This window comes from Dicentrarchus labrax, unplaced genomic scaffold, assembly GCF_905237075.1.
Source record: "Dicentrarchus labrax unplaced genomic scaffold, dlabrax2021, whole genome shotgun sequence".
Classification (NCBI taxonomy): Eukaryota; Metazoa; Chordata; class Actinopteri; family Moronidae; genus Dicentrarchus; species Dicentrarchus labrax.
In genome coordinates, this window is record NW_026136703.1 from 22,618,186 (window position 1) to 22,643,743 (window position 25,558).

Here is a 25,558-nt window from a genome sequence, read left to right on the forward strand (position 1 = left end):
CTGGTATCAACTCTTTTCAGATCAGCTATGAGTCTTCCCTCAAAATCTTGATGATCTTAAAGACTAAAATCAGGTGTGATCAAATGAACCAGACACTCATTATCCTGTAATCTTAAGAAAACAAAAGTTGCTTTGGTCTTTTGATTTCTTGAAATCATGAGCTAAAACTTGTGATCCTGAGATAATGGCATTAAAAAAATTATTTCAATCATGGCTGTTTTTGTTGAGAATATTGAATAGAGAATATATTACTGAGTAACCATGAACTCAAATTTTTTATTATTTACTTAAGTTTGACATTAACAAATGACGAATACAAGCAGACAAATCAGCTTCACTTTTTGAATTTTAATAGCAGACAACTGTAAAGTATTAATTCTAAAAACACTGAAAATAACTTGTTTAATTTCAGAAATTAAAGGATCGGTGTGTAGGATTTAGTGGCTGTGAAGTTTGTAGGAGAAACTACGGTTGCTGTGAAACTCAAGTGCCACTATCTACAGCTCATGTTTGGTTTGTCTGTTCTGGGCTACTGAAGAAACCTGGTGGTCCACAATGGCAGACGTCTGTAGATAAAACAGCTCATTCTAAGGTAATGAAAACACAATGATTTATATATTCAGCTGATTATACACCAATGAAAACATACTTATGAATATTATATTCCATACCAATAGATCCTCCTAAATGTTACACACTGGACATTTTAACTACTATATCTTCAGGGAAAAACACCAGAACCAAGAGTTAAATAAATCTCTACGCTTTCACTTTGTCTTTTACATGCACTAATAAGAACCTCTGACGGTGTACATGTGTTGTGATCAGTAAGTAATTAAAAGTGGGCTTCAGGCTGTAGACAAATCTGCAAATGTAATGAAAAATTAAAAGACGCTTAAGAAAGCAAAACGTCCAGAAACATCTCTTCTCTTGCAGTATCTTTCCTCCAAACCTTCCTACTGTCTCAGTATAAGCAAATCCTAAGAGGAGCTGACTGCCCACTCTCCTCACAAAAAATAAAGCGCTGAACAGAAGTTTGCAAGTGTCTGAGGTTGTGCAGCTTCTTCTTTAGAAACAGAGTATGATCCTTCCCACGTTTCCATGAGTGTCAGCCTTTTTACATACTGCACAAACAAGGTTTTGGATGAAAGTGTCCCCGAGTTGCTGTAAAATTTCCAAAAATAAGCTTGAGGAAGCAAAACAACTCCCAACAGAGAAGCTGCTCAAAAATTAATTTCTCATCCAGTGTGAGTTTAACAGCTTGAAAATAATTCAGGCTTTGACCAAAAAAAAAAAGCACCCATAACAGCTGTCTGTATGAAGAATTTAAATATGTTTCATCATTTATAGTGTGCTGCTTCTACAGGCTTAATCCAATTATTCTGGGTGTATGGCAAACAAATTTCTTGTAGACAAAAGTAGGCTATGTCTCATAATAATAATAATAATAGTACTTGTCTAGAGCGTCAATCAAGCCCACTGTCCCCAAAACCCAGATCAAAATAGATTATTCTTTGTTCTGTTTTGAAAGGAGACCAGCATGAGCACATTAGACAGCAGGTAGCCTCAAACAGCCCATGCTGGCTGCAAGATGGTCTCCTTGTTTTTACCATTAAGAGGCACAGACACTGTGAGTCAGCCTGGCTCTGTTTTTACTGCCTGCTCGTCTTGTGCTGCGACTGCTGCTGTAGGGCCCCTAAAATATTTTCTCAACTGCCTCCAAATCAATGATTCCCATGCAAGTTTTTTTTTTTTTTTTTGGAGGGGAATAACCTACTTTCGGAGAAGTGTGGATATGGTCTACCCACCCGTACAGACTATGCACCATTTTACGCAGGTTTATTGTTTCCATTTTATGGCAGTATGAAATAGGCTATCGATTTAACTTGTCCTATTTCAACTTTGGCCAAGATTGGATTTTTAAACGAGCTGGGCTGGGCATCTCCGGCCGACCCGCCTGGGAGCAGAGGATCACAGGGACTGTGTGACTCGCAGGTCGGAGTGCGCAAAGCAACGCGCCCCTGTGATTCATCCGCAGTTTCCAGACGGTGCGCAGGTGGAGGCGAAGAGGAGAGGAAGCAGCCGCTGAGGACGGACGGATGAAACGGCTAGGGATGTTCATTACGCGTAAGATCTATTCCACATAAGGAACGAACTGTTTTTTCCAGTCCCCCTCGGTGTTGCATTGATTTGGAACCACTGGCTTGATTTGGCGCAGCTGTAACCCATTTTTCCTCCATCACAAAAGTTTGACTGTTAAAAAATGATGCTCTGCTCCGCTTCTGTTTTTTCATGCAATGCTGTGGATTCCGGCGTCAGCGTAAGTGGCCAGTCATCACTTGAGAAATAGCTGCGATTCTTTCGGTCTTAATATCGGTGCCAATTTCAACAAACAGAGGGCTTTTATTCACGCACATCATCACTCGCCCAGGATTGCAACCATTTGAATTAATGTCGCACTCCATAATGGACTTCCTCGGACTGTACTTCTTGCAGCTGGCTCTTATTGGTAAGTTGAACAACACTTGGAATGTAATTCAGTATAGTTGAACTTGTACAATATGAATGCGTTGTTCTGCGGATCGCTGCAGCTCGTGTTAGATCTGTTTTCAGTCTGAGCTTCATGCTCATTAGTGCACGTCTTGTCTAACGCTTGCTTTTTGTCAAAGTTGCATGATGAGATATTTTATTTTCCTGCAAGATCAGCCAGTTGTGTTAATGTGGACGGATGCACGCAGGGTCCCGGGCAGAGCAGGGATGCTGTGATTTTTTAAAGGACCACACAAATAGACCGCAAAATATCATCTGATGGGTGACTGACAGTAATGAAGCGGCGGGAGTCGCCAATTTCTGTGTTACCCTACAGGCAGCAGCCCCATTAATACTCCCCGTATATTCAAATGAGAGGACAGAAGACGAAAGGAAAGAGAGCCTAACAAATGTTTTTTGCCACTAAAGCCGCCGCCGCTGCTGCTGCTGGTCCCCAGTTTGACTGCGAAAATGCCAATGCAGACAAGTGTGTGTCAAAGTGTTTGTGTGTGTTCGTGTGTGTGTGTGTGTGTGTGCGCGCGCGTGCACCAGCTTGTGTGGTTAGTTTTGCGCGCGTGTGAGACGTACGCGCGTGTGCACCTGCCTTTGCAGGTAAATTGTGTTGTCTGTCTGTCTGTGTGTGTGAGGGCAGAGCGGAGTGTTTTGTGCGTGCGTGTGTATGTGCACGCGCATTTGCTCGTGTTTGTGTGTAAAACCATATAACTGCCCAAACAAAGTGGTGTGCATGATCAAATCAAGCACTGAATTCATGAGCAACGACCACCAGCACTGCAAACACACACAGACACATACACACACTCAGCTTTTTGTCTCCCCAAATCTATTAATCATGTTACCTGTACACCTCTCATTGTGCCAGCTGGTGCAAGTCATTTCTAATGTCAGTGCTGTATTTTGCTGGTCTAATTTAAAATTCATCTGTAGTACAAACTGACTTTTTCTGATTCTGCTGCACTCTGTTCTGCAAAATTCCCCCACCGTGGAGAGGGAAAAAACCTTTCTGCAGAGTGAATGCGGGATGGAAACAGGACGTACGGATGGAAGGATTTGTATTTGTGAGATTTATAACACCGATGATGACAGCTCTACATCTCAGACTCCATTTCCCTTTGCTGCAGCTGTGATTTCAGCCACTCATGAGGCACACTGAAAGCAGCCTTGCATGCTGGGAGTACGCTGGAAATTCTTAGGCTCCCAAACAAGATGTTCCACCACCTCGAACCCTGAACACACTTGCAGCACTCCTGTCCAAAGACAGTGATGCTATTATGTTCCCCTGTCTTCTCGCACTTTTCACATCATATGTAAAACACGTGTCGCCCCACTGTGCTGTCACTCATGACATGAGCCGGGTGGGTAAGTGAAAGCAAGATGTGAGGAGGAGGGATGCAGTCAGTCCTAGTCTTTTCTCCGCAGATATTCTCACCTTGTCAAATAGATGTGTCAAAACGGCAGAGAGTCTCTCACCCAGGACCTCATGATCGTGTCCATCAGCCACACAGGGTGGCAGACGCAGAGAGAAGGGGGGTGGGGGGATCAAAGGAACTGCCTGGAGGTTAGAGAGGGGAAGAGGAAGGTGGTCGGTTTGATCCACAGGGGGGGAATCAACGTACAAGGAGCAAATGAGTCTTAAAGTGCTGTCAGAAATGTTAGGAGTTGGGTGCACCAGAATGATTCTAGGGGAAATACAAATGGGAAGTTTGGAACTTGCTACTAAATTTGAGTTGCGAAGATGTCAAGATGAGGCACAGGACCGGATGCACGCCAAGTCAATTCATGTAAGACTGATATGATTTATTATTGTATGTTCATGTTTGGCATTTAGTGTAAATATTTGCGACTGTATGTTGCTTTAATATTTTGAGTGATGCATCTTTGGTGTCGTCTCATTTGTCATGCAAAGTAGTGCTGCACCTTTTGAATTTTAAGTAAAACATCAGACACCGTAAAAAACAACAAAAAAAATTTGATTAATGGGTTGTATTTTGTTACTAAGAGCACTCGAATGTGATGCTTTCCTGGAGAAGTTGAAGGCAGCATCAGTTCCTTCTGCATTTTCTGCCAAGTTGTCCTAGGACACGCTTACCAACAACACTCACTCCCAGGTGTTTGTGTGTGTAGACTGGCTTAGATATACTTTTGAGGACCAACACTTGACAGCCCACTCTCTTTTTGAGGACCTTTCGATTTAAAAGCACATATTGGCTGTTATTCACGTATTGTGTGTGCGCGTGGGTTTGCATGCAGCTCTTTTCCCCGAGTTCCTGCTGCAAATAAAAAGATGCTTCTCTACAACTTGCCAGGCCAAACAAGGCTTTAAAAATGCCCGTGGTGTCCGAGGCTGCAATAATTTCTGTCCGATCTAATGTGTCTTTCTGATGAAACGAGGTGTATGAAGTCGGTGTATGCAAGATAAGCATGCTGTGTTTTTGCATGTTGTTAACCGAGAAAACTGAGTTAACTCGTGCATTAAAAAAAGAGAGAAAAAAACAAGTTTCTATTTACTTCAGATTTAAATTAGCATATTTACTGCTCAGTCTTGTGATGCTTCAGTGATTATCTGCCCGCACGACTCTGAACATTTTGCAATCATTACTGTAATTAGTTGACCAGGTTCATCTGCATATTATTCTTCTCTAAGTGGTAGGCAGTAAATGAACACAGCCTACCTCACCATTTGCAACATGGCAGAGGGTTAGTACTGTTTTACATATGGTGAATAGTGTTATATACACGGCAGTAATTGGCTGGCAAGAAGTAATAATCATAAACATAAACGGCTCACTACTTGAGGGGTGGTATGTATATTTTTCCCAGCACGAGTTAGTGGTGATTGGTTCCTCACAGTTGCAGAGGGAAGGTGTGAGCAATTTGAGGAAGCGTTAAACTGCAGGGGCCCTTCACACAGGCAAACTGGTGTGTCTGTAGATTAGATTCATCAGGATGGGGGGGCCAGTATCATGTCCTATTAAAAGGCCCAGCAGACTGAAAAGGGCATCCACTGCTGATTTTATATCGACCTGTTTTGGCAAACAGCTGATTACGTGTAATCTGTTTAAAAATGGTAGCTGTCATCAGTTACATTAAGTTGGAAAACAGGACACTGGATGCTATAATTATTGATAATTATAATTATTATTGATTGTGAAAAAAAATATATTTAAAATAATTAGACATGATGAATTCTTCCACAAGAGAGTCATGACTGATGATAAAAAACTTGTCAAACTAAAGGTCAAATGTGATACAAGTGTCTTGATTATTACTTCAAAACTGTTTAGAAGAAATCCTCTGATTATAGAGAATGATATTATTGTTCTTATCGGTTTTTACACCATCAGTCATTTTAAACTGTAACTAATCATGGTTTTGCTGTTGATAATGTCAGAAAAGCATTTCAAATCACTGATTGGAACTAAAGAGCCATTTTCCTTTTATTTTTGAGGGCTCTAGAGCAAAGTTACCCCAAAGTAATTACAGTGTTGAGACTACAGCACTGAGATTAAGCTGACTGCTGATTATCATTTCTCACTAGGTAATTATTTACTGATTAACTTTTCCATCCAGTTGAATAGATTTTTAAAGTAGTCCTTCTGTACTTGGCTTCATTATTCACTGCAGTAGAATGATCTCATCTTTAGAATAAAAGTCTAGTTTCAGATGTTCTTAACATTGCTAGAAATTGAAAGTTAATGTTACTACACTAAATTCGTGGGTTTTGTTTTTGCTTAGTCGTCCACATTCTCCTCACCCAGCTTTCTCTGCAACAGATGGTGTGTGGTCTCTTATATTTTCTTTCAAGAGTTCACATCTGCATGCCTTTTTGCATTTAGTTGTGAGCTTTTTGTGTAAAGGGAAGACTAATGGCAATTAAGGATTTTCCAGTTGAGAAAAGCATGGGTCTAGGTCTAGCATCTGGCTTCATTGTCACTATTGTCAGTGTGAAGAAACTGGACCGTCTGTCTCCTCTGAGATGGATTTCTGTCTGTATGGTTATTGAATGTTAGTGCCAGATGGTGGGTCTGGACTTCAAAGCTTACTCTGATGGTAAAGGAGTAACAGTGTTGATGTTTGGGATTCACCCTGATCCTTATTCCAATACTGGCTTTTTTTAGTGGATCAGGTATCGCCCATGACCTGACTGATTAAATACAGTTTCTTTATCAATTTCCTTGTAAAATCAGTTGCATAAATTCAGTTATAGTGGCTCACCAACTCAGAGCCACAGCAATGCCTGGTTTCATGATTTTGATGAGTTCCACGCAGTGAGATATACAGATTTAAAATTTTGGTTTCAGCATTGGTATTTGAAACAGTGCATCTCTTGGTGGTGGTTGTGATAGTTGTAAAATATTAAAACTTGACTGCTTATGGGCAGGAATAGGATAAATACGCAACCAAAAATTAAAGTAGTGGTATTTTTCTGTGGTTTATACTTTTTTGGCCACAAGGGGACAGAAAAAATGCTGAAGGAAACACACTCCTGACACATTATCACCTGGTAAAATCACTATGGCTAACATATTAGTACACCATTGCATATTATCCAGCAGACACAGAGACATTTGGCATTCATTTAGAATTATGCTTGGCCACCTGAAAAATATAAATCCATTATTCTCTCTGGCTCTGTTTTCACCAACTCCTACCAAAAGATCTGCCTCTTAGCTGCTGTATGCTCTGACTTCTAGTTGCTAACTTCGTCTGTCTGCTTTTTGGCATTGGTCAGGTAATGGTACATATAGTGGGTTTATCAGAGCTTGTTTGCTAAAACAAGCTATATTCTGCTGCAGAAAACTGGGTTCATTAGAGCACAGAGACTGAACTCTACAGTAAATGTAGAACAAAAATAATGAGCCAAAAGAAGCTAATAGAAAGTTCAATTGAAAAAGCAGCAGATTTATGTGGGTTTGTTTTTGTAATTATGAACCCACATAGTCATTTCAATCAATGTTAATGTAAAAGTATTAATTAATGTGTCTTTAAAGTACAGTAAATGTCCAGAGTTTGGCGTGGGAGATATAATGATATGTATTTGAGAGTTTTATGGGACAGATATTTCTGTGCAAAGGGACAGTGACGGACAGTCTACAGATCATAAGATGAACATTTTGCTCCTCACAAATAGCTTCCTAATTAACAATCCCACACACAAACTTGCACACATAGAAAGGCCTCCCGTGTATCCAAACCAAATCCCTCTGTCGCTCTCAGCAGTTATTTAACCTCATCACTATGCTTTGTATGGGAATGAATAATTTGCTCCTTGCATGTTTGGTAACCTTGAATTGTGACAGATAATATTATGGGTTTTTTGCAAGTATGCGCTTTATGCATTTATTCTGACAAATCTGAAGCCCACCCCCACACCACTACCCCCTGACACATGTATAATTCATACTCATACCCTTCTCTCTCACCGGGTCCTCATAGCTGGTGCAGTGTTGTACAGTTTCTTGATTTCTCTTAGTGGATACTTCTCTGTGCCTTCAAGTTCTTCTGACAGAGAGAAGCGAGAGAATAGTGCCGGAGAATTACAGGAGCAAACATAGCGGGAAGAGGAGGATGTGAATGTGAATGCGAATAAGCCGTGTGTGACAGCGAGAGAGGGGATTTATTTTTTCCATGAGGCTGGAGCTGTCGTTGGGCATCTAACAGAGAGGAGATATGTATCCTCTGTAGAGCGTCTCACCAGAGCTGAGTTGCTCTTTAGATCACCGGTGCGTCAGCTCAGTTTGGAGCCTCAAATTTAGTGTGCTGTCCCTTTGTGTTTCATTTATGCTTTTGTGATTGTTATTTATGCAGCACCTGTTGCTTCACATCCCAAAAGTAGAGATGGTAGAGATGGTTCACCCCAGTGTGCACCCAGGCCCTTCACACTTGCAGATATCATTTTTGACACTCAATCCATCTTGTCTGATTGATTTATCGATTTAATTTGTCAACTGTCTCCTCACTGAGATAATGCTTTGGCAGAAAACAGTCAGTTTTTAGGAACACTGGCTTCCTAACTGTTATGACTCAACAAAAGAGTTGAAACATAAAGTCAGATAGCTGCGGGTGTCTTTCATTGGTGACTAGTTGACATTTATAGCTGGTTGTTCTTTGCTGTCTTACTGGCTTTCCGACTGCTCTGTGTTATCTCTGCCAGCACAAGTAATACTGTATGTATAAAGAGCAGATGGAAGCAATTACAGGCCATCGACAGTGAAGAAAAGAGCAAAATGGAGGCCCTAAGATGGAGATAAACATTCACTGGAATAGAGGGAATCAAACTGCAGCACTGATGCTGGTAGGGAGGATTTTGTGGGGTGAAACCAAAGTGACAGTGCTCCTTATTATGTTAAAACCCTGTCATTTCCACTGGCTTTTGTTGAGGGACGATTATGCCACAGAGACAATTACCCTGCCCTTGCCGTGCTGAAAGGATATGGCATTTACTGCCACTGTATTCCAAAGCCAGACGTTTAACTTTGTAATGAAAAGGCTGCAAAATGGCCTAGGCTGATTGTGAGAAAGCCTAAAAGGCTGCAATTAATCAGAAGAAAAAGTTTTGTGAGTGGGGGAAAAAGGTAGCATGGAGATGGTTTGGCAGAGAGAATGACAAGTGGTAATGAAACAAGCTAGCAAGGCTTCAAGGCCCTTCATCAAGTGTTCACAGTACTTAAAGCCTGCAAGTGTGTCTGTCAGTGCGTATTTAAGTATAAGGAACTTTCAATGTCTTGCTGCGACGGGTGCAAACCATTAGCCAGGCCCATACAATAAAGGCTTTTATTACTCCGCCATTTTATTGAGAGAAGGTGCTGGAAGGGGACAATCATATTCTCATCTTGCATAGATGAAATTGACATAATGATATCACTGATAATCACAAGGCCTTGGCTTCCATTCACACAATCCCATGCATTTGTCGCACTCACAGCTGGACGCTCATATTTCAACCCACCGAAACTTCATCTGCTTATAGAGAAATGTCCGTAATCCCCAAAGACTGTTCTGACTGCTAAGAGACATGCCCTCAGGTGTACAGTGATTATTTCAGCCATGTTACAAGATGTGTCTCCATAGCAGTGACCCAATTACCTACTGCATACTACTAAATACAGTATGTAATATATGTTTTTGCAGTTAGCATACAAGAAATCAACATACTTACTGTTTCACTAACTAATTTTACAATATTTGCACATATATCAGATCACAACAGTGGAATGCTACTGTGACTTCACAAGACAGCAAAATGTTTTTTTAAAAAAAATGTATGTAATTTTTTTGTGTGTGTGTTTCACCACCATCCAGGTTTTTGCAGCTATGAGCGGCTCCTCCACTCCCTCTCTGTGTTTCATTGTGCACAGCACACTCAAAAATATAAGTTTTGGTATACTTGCTGTTTTGAGCATACTGTACCTCATTTTTATCACTTTTTCATTGTGAACACACTTCAGACTGAGAACCTTAGTATGTAGTATGGATTTGGGACATACTGCATGCAGTATCAGATTTCCGGCAGCAATTTTTGTTCTATTTCATCTGTTTTATCATATGCCAGACAGGTGTGTACTGCAGCAGCAGGGTTGTCTGAGGATTAGTTTATTTCAACTCAAAACTAATCATCAATGCAAAAGCTAAAGATATAAAAAAAGATGATTACATGAGAGACACAAACTGGGGTCAGGGCATCTCTGCTTACCACAGTTCACATTTAGGTTAGGTCATATTAAAGGAGTAGCCCCGCCACTTGCCATCTTACTTTTCCCGGAGAGCTCCCAGCAAATTAGAGCAGACCGGAGGGGGAGCAGGGATCCCGTCCAGAGCAGGAGCCGAATCGAGATGACATCTTGCAGCCTCTTCTACAGGGGCCCCAGGATCTGGGGAGCTAATTGGTTTCTAATCAGAGCTGCAGTTTCTGCTGTGGCGTTCCGCTCAGCCTGTTGAGATAGAAATAGAGGAAGAGTGTGAAATCGGGACTCAGGAATCAGGTTCAGTGCCAGGCTGTCAACTGACTAAGCCAACGGGAGGTGGAGGGAGGATGGGGATGTGTAGAACGGGCCAAATCGCAGCAGGCGATCCACCCAGCCTGTCTCAGATATGTGCCAGATAACATTTATGAGGGCTAATGAAAGAGTTTGCGGCTCAACACTTTTACATGGTTTCTACTCTGTAGTCTGTCGTGGGCCGCTCAGCTGATTATATCTTTTTGTCTTACATGTTCCACGTCATCACCCAAGCAGACGGAAAAACAAGCAGACAGAAAAAGCATCAAAAATTGGAAGATGTTCAAGATTTAATAAAGATACAAGAGACAAAAACAGTTTATTGGCAGTAATGACAGGGCAGTTTGTGTCTTGTCTCGTTTCCCAGAATATTTATCACACAACGTCTGATTTAACTAATACGCTACAGTATGCAATGTTTTTGCATTAAAATTATATTAAACAAGTACCATATGTTCTACAATATCAGTTTGTATTTTTCTGTGACCTTGTGTATATTAAACCACTCACACTATCCTGCTGAAATCAGCCTTTCAGTGACGTTTGGGACATTTTAAACCATATGGAGCAGCCAAAGTGGCAGGTTTTCTACTTTAACCATGGTTCAAAATAGAGAAGTCCTGTTCTTCTCTAAATAGACATTGTTAGGTGACTCGTAGTTGGACTGGTTGAATCATCAGGGAGAAATAATGAAAAAGTCCAAGTTATTTGATGAAGTCTGTGTATATTAGAACTTAAGAGGAGAAGTCAACTAGGACTCCCAAGGTTGTGGTAAAAATGTCCAATTAGCAAAGTTAAAATTCTGTTGCCCACAGCTTTAACAGCACCCTGAGGCCAGAAATGACCCTTTGGAGAAACTTTATAAAGCATTCACCAGTTCATTTCAATTAATTTTTTAATTTTTAATTCCAAATTTGGGCTGAATTCATGAACTGTGGCGTGGTGTTTTATTCATGATTGTAACAACATGGGCGGTTGTGGCTGAGAGGCAGAGCGGGTCGTTCCTTAATCGGAAGGTTGTGGGTTCGATCCCCGGCTCCTGTTGCCACATGTCAAAGTATCCTTGAGCAAGATACTGAACCCCAAATTGCTCCTGATGCCGTGCATTGGTGTGTGAATGTTTATCAATGTTAGTTTCTGTTTGATGGGCTTTGCCATCACTGAGTGAATGTGTGTGAAAGGGTGAATGTGGCACGTAAAAGCGATTTGAGTGGTCGGAAGACTAGAAAGGCGCTATACAAGTACAGGTCCATTTACCAACATATTGTCTGCTTGTTGAGTCACAGTTTTGATTCATGCCTCTGCTTGGTGTCTAGTTTTTAAAGCCATTTGTCATTCACTCAGTTGTCACATTTGTGGTTCATTTTGAAAGTGTGGCGGGCCGCCACAGTCTATAATAACTGGGGAAGGCTGCTTGTAGGTGTGTATGTACCATCATAATTTCAGAACATTTGCATCGACTTGGTACCGATATCCATAAAAGACAGTTCAAATGTAAAGGGGTGGGATGACCAAGTAAAGGTTTGGCAACAATAATCATTGCAGTGTTGTTCCTGACCTCTAAATCACCATCCACAACTGTGATTTGTTCAGTGATTTGTTCTGCCCATTAACTAATAAGTAGGTTGCACTCACTGTTGGAACAGCTGACTAATCAGGGCTTTGGTGGAGGAATTAAGAATTCATTTGTCATCGTTCTACACAGCTAGCTAGCTACATCCAAGAAAAAATAGAGACACAAGATGGCTACAAAATGTAGAGATATTTGTAGAACTTAATAAAATGTTAATTGTTAGAAATGCAATTTATTGGATAGTTTTGAAGTTACCGTAATTTCCGGACTATAAGCTGCTACTTTTTCCACGCGCTTTGAACCCTGCGGCTTAAACAATGATGCGGCTAATCTATAGATTTTTACGGGCTAACGTCCTCCAGGGGGCGCTCTAGCAGGAAGCGCAAGAGTGAGATAGAAAGGTGGAAGAGATAATGCGCCGAGGAAGACGCTAGTTTGATTGTGTTTTGAATTCATTCAGTTTGAATTCATTCAGTCATTTTGCGCATCATGCACACACCCCCATCATGGAAAACACAAGAAGAAATGCACATGATGCAGCTTTTAAGTTAAAGGCAATCGATCTGGCTGTCGAAGAAGAGCTGCTTCACGTAAGCTTGGCATTAATGAATCGATAGTGAGACGTCGGAGACGGCAGCAATTATTTAATTAAAAATTTTAAGAAATATTTCTGTGTAAATATCTCATGTTACAACTTGGAGACCTGCGGCTTATAGACAAGTGCGGCCTATATATGTACAATTTATTTTTTTTTTTTTAAATTTAGTTGGTGTGGCTTATATTCAGGTGCGCTCAATAGTCCGGAAATTACAGTAACTTTTTCTAGTTCGTTCTAACCACTACTGCAGCTTCCATGTCAATCACTACTGATTTGTTGGGGCAAAACAAAACTCACACTTTATTGAATAAATTATCTGTCTAATGCCTAGTCACTGACTTTTTCCATCTGTTGTTTAGTGTGAGGCAGGTGGCATGTAAGCCTATCAAGCCTTTTTGCTGCAAAACTGGACCCAAGAGCTGAGTGGGACTGCAAAGTTGGTCATAATATATTTGTGGGTTTGTCAATATGAGTGACACCTTTCACACTACTTACATAGTTGATGTAAAACTGTTGTGCAGGAGGATGGGACTACCAACAAACTTATAGCCTCAAGCCTAAAAGTGGCACATTGGAGCTTTGAATAGGAGAGCATGCTAACAGAGAAACCTGTCATACTGTAGGTAAGGCAGTCAGGTGAGTGCAGGATTAATATTGGTTGTATCAGGTTAAATTAATGTTTTTAAACTATCAATACCTTTATGTCCTACAGGCCTTGGGATGGATTCCATGTGAATACCATATGCAGTTTTTTGCGGGTCTCCAGTTAAGCTCAGAATAAGACGGGGCAACCCCTTCCTATCTCTGCTCAGTGGATCATCTCCCTTTAGCTAAGCTGATAAATCCTGCCTTCAAGGTCTTTTTTTCCCAGCACATCTAAATGCATTTTTTTTTAGGTTTATTTCAAAGAGGATTTTAGTGATTGACATGCTACACACAATGTAATAAGGAATTAGTTGCTTTTCTTTCCCGTTTGATCTGGTACATCTTCACATTTCGCTGGTGGGATCACAGATTTGTGTTACAGAATCTCTCTTATGGACACAGGAATGGACACATTAAATAACTTTCTTGCATTGGCTTTTGTGTTAACTATATGCTCGACCAGTTTGCTTTCTATATGATATATGTAGTTAATGAATAAAATAAAACTTGAAAGCGATTAAATAGATGAAAACTTGATCTCATTGCTCTAAACACATCGTATGCTCATTTTTTTAAAAGACTGGGACCTGAAGATTAGTCGAGCCAATAAAACTAAGGTAAGGAAGCTTAGTAACACAAGAATGAATGTAAATAGGATTCAGCAGCAATGAAAGGTACAAAGTGGTCTAATTAAATCCCTCTCGATGTGAATTCAATTTCCCTAGGCCTCATGGCATCCTGTCAGTGACAAAGAGAGCTGCCTCCCTTTGTCTTTCTCTGAGTAAATTCCAATTAGGTTGTGGGTGTATGTTGGTGTGCCAGTCAATCAAAGTCAAAGCCTGGTGTTTTAAAGATGATGACAGTGGCAATATATTGTGCCCTTTGGTGCCTCTTATTTGGAACATTAGACGGTTAACAGAGATATAGATGTTTCTTTATATGCTTGTTGAGTAGGACTGCCGGTTCATTTAGAAACTGGCCACTTGCAACCTCACACCGCTCATCGCTCTGAGGGTTTCTCGAAAGTATTGATAACACTTACACAGCCCTTTGTACTGTAGCAGCTTCTCCAGCCAATTAACACTGGCATCCACTGCTAAACTGATTTTCATCTCTTTTTAAAATTGAAAATATTTTCCCCTGGTGTTATCCATTATCAATCGTTCTGGTGTTACAGCCTGCCAAGCCCTTGCGTTTCTTTTTAAGTAACACTTGTAAGCAGTGTGGAGATGACAAAAGGGAGAAGCAACAAAAGCAAATACTGGTGTGGAGGAGGACAGTCAACACCTACACCTGTCTTAATCCGATTGGGCCTTTGGAACAGAAGTAAGAGAAAGATAGACCGCAGTTACACACCATTGCCTCTTCAAACCACAGACACACACACATACACACTTGGATATTTTCTTCAAATCGAATTACTGATGCCTGTTGCGATGGCCAGTGTCGGCATGGCCCCCATCATCGTCTGCGTGCGCCTTCAGAGAGCCTAATTTATTTTGAGAAGACTTTCTTTCTTTTTTTTTTTTTTTAAAGACACGCTCCCTCATGTGGAACAGTGAATATAAGATATAAAAACCGTCTGCCTAGTGACTTTGGGCCATGGTGAGATCAAATGACAGCGTGAGGGGAACTGAGAGATAGAAGAGAGGAGAAGAAGAACACCAAAGAAAGAGTGAAGGAAAATATTGGAAGTCTTTTCCAGATGACTGCTGGCTTGTCTTCGTCCCCTCGGTCTCTGCGCGTCTCATCTTCAGGTTTAATTTGCTGCTTTTAACTCTGTCCATCGCCCTTCCCCTTTTCCCTGTGATCCTTGATCCTCACCCTCCATGGCTTCAGGCCTTGCTACTGAAGTGTGACCCAACCCACTGCCATTGATTTAAGGTCACTCAGATTTCAATTATTTGATAATCCACTGCATCATCTATCTGCCAGATGGTCAGGTATTACATTTTTCACCAGCGCTTGAGTAGCTACATGAAACACAGCTTTTGGGGTTATCTTGGCTTCAAACACTATCAAAGCTCTGGCACGTTTTTGAGGCTTTTTTGCTGCTCCTTAATAGCGCTGCTGTCGTGGAGATGAAGGATTATGCGTAGATAGCCTCTGAGGTCAGAGCCACTTGACTTACTCAGATGCTATTTGATGGTATCTTAGTAAGGTAATGGACACGGCCTCCCTAAAAGACAGGAAAGGAAATAAAGTAGAGCTTGGATGGCACTGCTGCAGATTGGCTATCATCACCCCAACCTACAAGGCAGCAGATAAAGTGAAAGTTCCTCCTCCCTTGTCAGCTGCTGTGACCTCTTGTCTGATCAGCAACCTGAACAAACCCAGGGTTACATGTTCACACCGTGGAACAAGACGCCATCTGATCTTGATAACCAGTAGATTGGATGAAATCCACTGAGCCACAGAAGAATGCTCCTCAGTGTACGCCGGCCTTCATGGGGTTCATGAGGTTTCAGCCCCCATCAATATCGTTTAAGGACTTACACAATGTACCAGTACTCCAGTGTTCTGGGCGCTGTGTTGTAGTACACTCCTGAGCGAAGGGGGGCTAAAGAGCCCAAAACGCATTATAAGACCAAGAGGCTGGCCTCAGACAGTGAGCCAAGAATCTGCCAGGGCCAGAGCAATGATAGATGATGAGGCGCGGCGAAGGTTTTATTGAGGCTGTAGTGCGGCTTGTCGTGACAACCAGAATGAATGAGATCCTTGGCATCTGTGGGCACTGTCACCCTCCGGCCCCATTTTTATTATTACTTATTCACGTACTGCAATAATGTTGGTTCAATTTTCTTCCACTATCAATTTGCAAAGTTGGCTGTTAAACCGTGACTTATGCAACACTTGGACAAAAAAAAAAGGATGGCGGCTAATCAACACGACTATGCTGAGGATATTTACAACCTTCCTTGGCTCCCTGGAAGACTTTTACTCTTGCGGATGGAAGGAAGCATATGGAAATTTGTGAACACACATCTTGACTGTAGCAGTTCTCCGCTGGTCCTCTTGATTAGCTCAATGATAAATCCATCCTCCTGCTATTCACAGTTTGATGATATTTGCATCTAGTGATTAGGTTGTTTTTTTAATCATTGTGATATCAACCATGCAGTGTCTGTTTGTGTCTCATTTTAAAGTGATAGTCTGCCAGATCTGAACAGAAATATGTCATTATGGTATGTTCTCTTTGTCTACAACATAATACTTCAATGGATTTCAGGGTTTATATTCATACTGGCCCATGTGTTATGTGAAGATAAGTATGCAGACATAGATGTATTGGCCTAGTGTTGCTTTAATCAGCTTTTCCTTCCTTCCAAGTAGTAACTGCTCTTTTTTTTAAAGCTGCGGGAACTGTTATCTTAATGTTGTCCAACCAGACAACATGTTATTTAATTAAAGGTCCAGTGTGTAACATTTAGGAGGATCTATTGGCAGAAATGGAATATAATATTCATAGTTTATTTTTTCATTAGTGTACAGTCATCTGTTTTCGTTACCTTAGAATGAACTGGTATCTACAGAATGCGATTTTTCCTATGAGTCTGTCATGTTGAACCACCAAGTTTCTACAGTTGCCGAACAAGAGCGAACAAACCAAACACTGGCTCTAGATCGCATTTTCACAAGTTTGAGGCCACCGTAGTTTACACATTTGGAAATCTGAGCTGTATCCAATACGTTAAAAATCTGAAGCTTCACCACTAGATGCCACTGAATCCTACACCATGGTCCTTTAAGTGATGATGGCGGTTTAAACCAAGGGGATTCCACTGTTTTTTAGTGTTTTATCACAATACAGCAGTTATGGAGCGACATTTTCTTTTCTTTTTAGAGTTGTTTTTCTGTCCACTTTGCAAAATTCACTCCCTTTTAGCCCTGCTTTTGCTCTCCACCAACTCTTGGGCCACTATATTTACCATATTTACCAGCTAGTCTATACAGTGGGTTTTATAGCCTTTTCTCTGAAAGCAACTGCCTGCTGTGGCCACTACGAAAGCAGTGAGAGTGAACCAAATACAACAGTTCAACAAGGTAGAAATACAAGTCCTGTTCAGTCCAGTTCTGAAGTTCATAGATATTATTGGCAAAATGTACTGAAAGTATTAAAAATAGAAGTTGTTGTAGTTAGCCCCTGTGACTGGAATTATATATAACATTGTTAGATAATAAGCACATTTTACTGTTTTCAGTTGTTGAGGTCGAGAAAGTCTTAACTGTCTTTTTGGTTCTCAAACTACGGTCGAGCCTCTCCAAAGGGTCACAAGATCAATCTGAGGAATTGTGAGATGATTAATGGGGTAGGGAAGAAGAAAAAACAAAGTACTGCTACACACATTTATTGATTTTTTTGGGGGGGGGATTTGGGGGATCCTAATCTGTCTTGTTTTGTGATATATTAGATACTTAAACTTCTATGGGCCTCAAACTGTTATTTAAATGAAACCATCTGAGAAGTTCAGAGGGGGAAATGTGTATTTGGTGTCACTGCTTACAACTCAAATAGCTGAAACATGACAAGGGGCCCAGAGTTGACACTTATCATAAGTCAGAAAGGTTGAAAATCACTGGTTAAATCTCGGATGAGGGTTTTTTTTACTACAACTGTCAAATCAATAAAAAGAAATTAAACTATATTTCCTTCTGAAATGTAGTAGAGTAAAGTATAAAGTATCATAAAATGGAAATACTCAAGTTAAGTGTCTCAGCATTTTACTCAAGCACAGTACTTGAGTAAAGGTTTTACTTACTAGTTACTTTCCACCTCTGGTACTGCTTTTCCAACAGATCACCTGTCATTATTAGAATTAAGGACAACTGACATTATTTTCCTTGAAATCTCTTTTATTGTTATCTTTGTTTTGTTCAATCAAGCCTTTATTGGACACAACGATTGAGAGAAACAGGAATCATGAGGGGAATGACATGCAGCAAAGGCAACTGAACCAATTCAAACCTCCTTTTTGAGTTTCTGTATGTGGCACCATGGTGGCTGTCTCTGCTCATGTTAACTACCCACCAGTCAATTGCATGAAATGGTTTAGTGGTGAAATTATGTTATTTTCTGTCCCAGAATCAAATCGAGGCAGAGGCTTTTTTTTCACCAGGGGAAACAAATTTTTAGGAGAAACTAATTTTGACAGACGGCAGGAAACAGCTGCTTGACGCTGGCTGTTTCAAACAGCAAATGGAAACACTTTCATCGCCTCCCAATCGGTTAAATGTTCTGCCAGTCAGATAGCAAAATCCCGAAGTTTATTTAGACAATCTTTCTTTACTGTTTTGACTGATACAGTTCTACTTTATTCACTCTTGTAGTTTCAGTTTGCATATGGGAATGAATTTCTTGTTCATGTCTGATGTTTATGTTTCGAAGCAGTTGACCCAGTGATCCGGCTCAGCGCTCCTTCCCATTGCCCTACTGCCACATATCCTGAACAGGACTGCTGATACTTCCCCTCTCAGCCCACTAAATCCTCCGACCAGAGTCATGTCACACTGATCCCCAGCCCAGTTATTAGGGCCCATTGAGATCGGCTAGCATGTTCAGCTACGCTTGACTGGATGATTCCCATTTATCCCCAGCCCTCCCTCCCTCACCGCTCTCTTCGGAGACAGGAGCTGCCAGGTTCATCTGTTTGCCTGTCTCCTGACTTGTTAGAAGCCTCTGTCAGCCTTGTTACTGAGCCTGCTGATCCGTGGCCATAAACCTGTGCAAAGGTGGAGAGGTATTAACGAACCAGGGCTTTACACAGCTGTCCGACAAGTGGCTGAAAGCCCGACATCTCGCTCAAACCATGGATGTATTCATTACTGATGCTGTTAGCAAAAGCTGAGCTGTTATCAACCGAAAATAGATCAACAAATCAACATTTCCTCACTGTTTTGAGTTTGCGTTTTGAATTTTAAAAGCTGACTTCCACAAGCAGACAGATGCTCAGTCTGTTTCCTTTACAATATTGGATTGTATCTGAATCATTTTGTGTAATGACCCCAAAGTAATGGTCTATGTCTACATTGCTCAGTAAAAGCAATGAACTGGTACCATTTCTCAGCCCTATAATCTCCCACTGTCCTCTAGTATCACTTTATTGCATCCAGGTCTGCTGGCTTTAATATCCTGGTTTGTTAAATCAGTACATTTCACTGCTGGCTACGCTGATTTGTTTCCGGCAGTTGCTGTAATTACCCCTCATGGAATCAGTTTTGTTGGTGATGTTTACCAGACAAAACACTGAAAAAACAATCTACCCGAGGAGATGAAGATGTATCTGACCCGCTGGGAAATCTTTACAAGATCAACACCATTAATTACTAATAGAAGATTCCCATTTGATATGAGTGTAAGGCCAGTACATGTTCAATGAGCCTTCAAAAATAAGGAAAAACAGGATCATTCCTCAAATGTATTTAGCATGTTGCTTATATTTATTCATGAACTTCTCTTTATAAATTCTTGTATTTGTTTTTTCTTGATAAACCCATCTGGATGTTTCTTTATAACAAACCATGCATGTGATTCAGTTGCCTCTGCTCACGGCACACTTCATCAAATAGATGTCACCTGTAGCTGGCACAGTTTTGTCTCTCTCTTTGCTTAGTGACTTTCATTAACAGCAAGTGATGTTTGCGAACACAGAGACAGCTTCCTGTGTTTATTACCTCGTCTCTGTGCTCCCGCAAAAATGGAAAGCGTACCGTTCATTCAAACCTGGTCTGAAAATAGGAGGTGTAAATCCCTGTAATAAGTTAAGCAACACGCCAGCAGGCTCTGGATTGTTTCGAACAGAGAGTATGTTGTGCGTACAACTATGAAGAATGCAGAAAAAAAAGAACGTGTGAAGATGTGTAAGTGCCGCATTGTGTTTCAAGACTCAGGGGCCCTCGAGTAATATCCCTGCTGGCCCTCATTCTTAATGCTCTTGTCTCTGAGAAATACGCAGAGACAGAAATAGAAGAGAGGGGACACTCGAAGGGGGAGTTCAGCATCGGAGAGGAAGGGATGAAATGAGGGATTAAAAGGTGACGCTGGGGGTGAACACGAGACAGAGCAACTGTGATGAAGAAAGAGAGAGCTGAGAGAAAGTAGACAAGATTAATTAACTTATTTCCAACAACAGATCCTATTAAAGTTGCTGTCAGCACCAGTGAACCACTCAGTGACTTGCAGTAACTTAAACTGAATACTTCATGAGCTGTGCTTTTAGGCTCATTGTGATATGTATTCAGGATATATAAATATGTACATACAGAAGGCTGTGCAGCGTATGCACCCATCCAGTGTTTGCTCTTATGGTTTTCTATGATTATCGCAGCAGCGGTCAGATATCTGTTGCTATGCTGTTATAGAGAGCGGCAGATAGCGAAATGGCAGGTGGGTTTGTAAACACAGCATCTGAGTGATTCAGTGCAGCAGGCATTTCTCCAGGTCTGTAATGCCAAAGAGCGATGGAGCCGGAGAGGAGGAGGAGTTGGGAGTGTGGGGTGAGAGGCCGGCTGCCAGGAGACAGCGATGAAAGATTGATCAAGGAGGCCGATGCCTTTTCAAGGTGAGATCTCAGTTCTGAGGGAGGGAGGGACCTCATCCTCACCTTCTCACCTCCCCACTTCAGCTTTCAACTCCCATTTCTTTCCCCTTTTCGGTGCTCTGGGAGGGAGAAGGATCTCGGAGAAGAGAATGAAGCTGCGCTGAGGCAGCAGGAAGTCTCAGATTAGGGGGGTGAACCGTTGTCTGTTTTCTTTCCCTGGTGGACAGTAGTAACGCTCTAATGCTTTCCCACAGCAGTTTTTCAAACATTTCTTTCCCTGCAGAATATTTTGGTGAGTGTTTATTCCCCCCTCCCCCTTTTTTCCCTCGCTTTTTTTTTTTTTTTTTTTTCGAGCAGCCGTTGCTCCGCTGAGGCTTTTGTAGAACTCTATTATGTCTGTCAGCATCATCAAACACAACGGCAATATCGCCTCTGGGTGCTAATCTTCACCTTCCCTGATATTTAGCACCATTTGATCTTTTACATCTTTCTTAATTCCCCTGCCACGCAGACGCTCAGTTAAAACCACGCGAGGTTTGATCCCACTATGACAAAGCCTTTCTGACACTTAAAAAGGCATCTCCCTACTGTTCAACTCTCACATGCATTACTAACAGCGAGCAGGGTAGTTAGCAATAAGTGCTAATTTCACATAATTGATTTCCCTCTCAGTTCCATTTAACAGAATGTAAAGACCCTAATTGGAGCTCTGTTTCATTCTGCACAGTGTTTTTCACTCTCCATTATATCCTCTATACTATAGGCCTTCAAGGGGAAAGAAATGTCTGCCTCAAAAATGGAATTCATAAACTGTAAAGCGTAGCAGCATAGCAACGGGTTACAGAAGCAGGTTTTCTGTGAATACAAGGTTGCAAGTACGACTTCATGGGCAATGTCTGGAGGTGGAGAATAAATTAAAAACTCTACCATGCCTTAAGGGCTGGCAAGGTGCCCTTAATCAAAACACTTGGAGGAAAATTACACTGTTAAAAATCATCTGTGATTTTCAGGGGATTCCAGGAAGTACTTTTTGAAAAATGCTTTGTTTTTCTTTTCTCGCATTCCTCCTCGTCCACAATTTTAGTGAGTGCATTACTGCTTTTCCCATACTGCCTTTTAACATCCTCCAGTCAAACTAGTCTGGTCTTGTTGTATCCAACGGTTGGTTGCATGAGTCGTTAAAGAGTGATAATGACAGCAAGTTCTACTCTAAGGGTGTTTTCACACCTATAGTTCGAATTTCCATGCGGGAAAACACCCGGAAGTAAACAAAGAAGAACAGACTCCAGAGCGCCACTTTTCAGTTTTACAATGGAGGGACAACTACGCGGGTTGCTCTTGGCCCTGGTCATTGTGTATTACATAGTTTGCTCTTATCACTGTAGGCAAACGGTACAGTTTGAAAATGAGGCAAGGCTGAGGCTGGAAAATAATGTCATGATGCACTGGAGTCGCCAACGACGCATATTAAGACAGTTCAGGTGGAGGCGTGCATTAATCCTCCTGAACTGTGACATGCTCATCAGCCGAAAATATTTCCGATATCCATCAGGTAACGTTACGCCCGTGGTCTTCAACACAGCATGCACAGTGGAGCTGGCTACAGGAGGTGGTTTAGTCCAAAACAGGTGCAATGCTTCCTGCAGTTGGGTCGGATCGAGGTTGGATCACCACAAACGAACCGTACCAGAGTTTGTTTGGAACCGGACCGAGACCACCTCTTCAACAAGGTCTCGGTCCGGTTGTTTTGGTCCGCACCTGAGTGCGATTGATGTGTTCACACCTTCCCAAACGAACTGCACCAAGGGGGTAAACGCTCCAGGGTTCGATTCAACCGAACTAAACAAGGCAGGTGTGAAAACGCCCTTACAATCACAGCATGTTCTGTGACTGCATGAGATTTTGTCCTGTATGTCTGTTTGACATTAGCTCCATACAGCCACCCTGATTTATATTTGAGTTTTTTTAAATTGAAGCGTAGCGTTAGTTTAGGCAGAGCCTTAAAGCTGTGCTTGCATTAACCGGTTGACATCAGTTGCTTCATTCATGGTTCATAATCACTGACTTTTTCACCAGCTGTTTGGCTACCAGCTGACAGGTAACATCCAATTATATCCATGCAGGTGTGGATCACTATCACTTTGATGATACATTTATACATTTATTAACACTGTTTTCTGGCAGAGCTCCCTCCACCAAATAAACTTCCTCCTGTGCTTTGGGTTTTTGATATTGTTGATTTAAGAGAGACTTAATATTCATGTATGTCTTTATTGATTTGTTCTTGGTGCTGCTCAGATTCTTTGAGAGCAGAACGTTTTCAACAAATCTACCTGTTTAACCATTTTCTATGAAAAGTCAAATCCCTGATGTAAGTGTCTTTGACTGAACTACTTCATAACGATTAGCGTATTATTTCAGCGTGGTGCCATGTTGTCTACATTTAATAAGATAAGTTAATAAGACACTGAATGGAACCAAGCAACAAATGGAAACATCAAGGTGCATTGCCTGTGGCACTTGCTTTTCAGCATCTGAGTTCTTGGTGTGTGTCACATTATGTGTTAATATTTGATAATTTTCCTTTTTTACAAATTGCAAGGAACTTAGCTGTAGAAATTTGGACAAGATGTTTGGAATTGCTGATGGTGGCAAAAAACAAAAACAAAACACAATCCATAATAACTACTGAGCCTGCCAGAGCTAAAATTAGCTTTAAAAATAGATCACACCCAACCAACAGTCTCTGCCACTTTCCATCTTGTATTACTTTTTTGTTTTTGAGATTGCTCTAGTGCTAGTAGATGAGTCATAACTGATGGAACATCACTTTAATTACCAGATCTGTTTAACTGGTTCTCAAGGTGCAACATTCAGTTAAATAATTACATTTCTTTTTTGAGCATGTTGCAGGCTTGGTTATCTATTATTGGCTTCTCATACAAACAGGTAACTGCGGCAAATTATACGACTTGTGAAATCCCATCTTGTGTACATGTAGAGGCTATGACTGATGCAGGAAATCTCTAAGCATCAACAAAACAAGACCACCCATTTATAAAATATTTTCCCCTACAGCTGTGACATTTGCAACAATACATAAATGCTATGTGTACAGTTTTAAAATTAGTTATTTCATTGCTTATTTCATGCTACACGTGCTTGGTCACACATGATCATATTTGAACACATCGACATGAGGGTGTAAAGTTCATTCCAGAAAGCAAACATGCATGCGCACATATAGACCACCCCCAAAGGTGCATGAACACACATTCATAGTAACACACAATCTAATCCATGCACACTTAATAGACACATGTATGAATACTACCGTATATACAAATCCTAGAAACAGAAATACACAAAGAATAACACAGACACACTTTTAAATGACTGCCAAAAGGAGTAATGGTATGACACTGGCAACAAAACAGCTTTCCATTTACACCCTGCAGAAGCATCACACAAGATGTATTCATTTCCCAGACTAACAGGACAATCCGCCATTGTGCGTAATGTTCACTGCTGGGCCACAACTGCAATTTTAGTGTTTTACCTTTTGTCACATGAATGGAAAGTTTGCATTGGGATTCATTTGTTAAGTGAGTTTCTTTTGTCCATCCTTTCTTAAAAAAACACACACAAATGCATGTTCTCTGTCTGATATTGTGACATATCTTTTTTCAGAAACAAGCATTTTGCTTGCCTGTTTTACTCCTTTGTGTACCTCCAGCACATAATTCCCAGAAATGCAGTTAAGTCTAACAGGTGCAACCTTGGTGATTATCATGCCTCCCTATCCTGCAAGTGTACATGGTCCTGTATCCATGGTAGAGAAAATGTCACAGTAGTGACCCGGAGCTATAAGCGGGCATTTAGGGTCCAGGCCCGCCTTGGATGATCTCTGTGCCCCCCAACCCCGACTGCATCATCTTACACCTTCTCTTCCCTTTACCTCCAGTTGCTACCTGATAATTCACATGCTTTGTTGCTATTAGTAATAACTAGTTAGTAGCATAGTAATCCAGTATTTTCAGATTGATGTTGATGTGAGTGACATAGGTGGCTATACAACTCACTGTGTAAATTCAGCCTGTTCTTTTTAATGATTTGGATTGGGCATGTTTTGTTTGTTTTCAGCTGGTCTGTGCAGATGCATTGCTGTGTTTTATTAAATCATATAAAATGCAGAACACAGGCACATAGGCCACCCATTATACTCCTTATGATCTTTCAGGAAAAAAGTGTCAGCTCAAGGTAGCCCATAAATTTGAAAATTGCAAAACTTGGCCATTAATTTCTTTTATTTTTATTACAGTAATACAGCTGTAAGGCTGCGGGCTATAAGCATAATATGTAGTAGGCCTAGATTTGATAGCTCAGTTCAGAACACCAGTGTATTGTGCCCGCCTCCAAAAATGTAATGCCCCCCACTCCCTCCCCAGTCTACTTGTTTTTATTTGAGGTTTACTGTTACTGCAGATTCTGGATACAACAACAGGAGAAGATGATATTTATTGACTTAGAGCCCACGTGGAATAGATCTAATGCCCTCATTTGGATTAATTTAAGTCAACATGAAACAGTCTGCTTCCTTGTTTTGGTTGATTTGTATCTTTCTCGTTTTGCAAGTATAATTTAATAATTTGTGCAAACA

The 25,558-nt window shown here is 41.0% G+C and overlaps 1 protein-coding gene across 2 annotated transcripts in view; it reads left to right on the forward strand.

The window, feature by feature from the left end:
- The window catches only part of gfra4a (GDNF family receptor alpha 4a), a 137,150-nt gene that overhangs the window by 7,760 nt on the left and 103,832 nt on the right, over positions 1-25,558 (forward strand). The window contains exon 1 of one of the 2 annotated variants that reach the window (XM_051381795.1): positions 1,566-2,509. The exons of the other annotated variant lie outside the window; for it this stretch is intronic. Within the exon in view, the coding sequence (XP_051237755.1) occupies positions 2,452-2,509 (58 nt within the window). The 5' untranslated portion in view covers positions 1,566-2,451. Of the gene's footprint in view, positions 1-1,565; positions 2,510-25,558 lie in introns of those variants that run through there. 2 annotated transcript variants of the gene reach the window in all.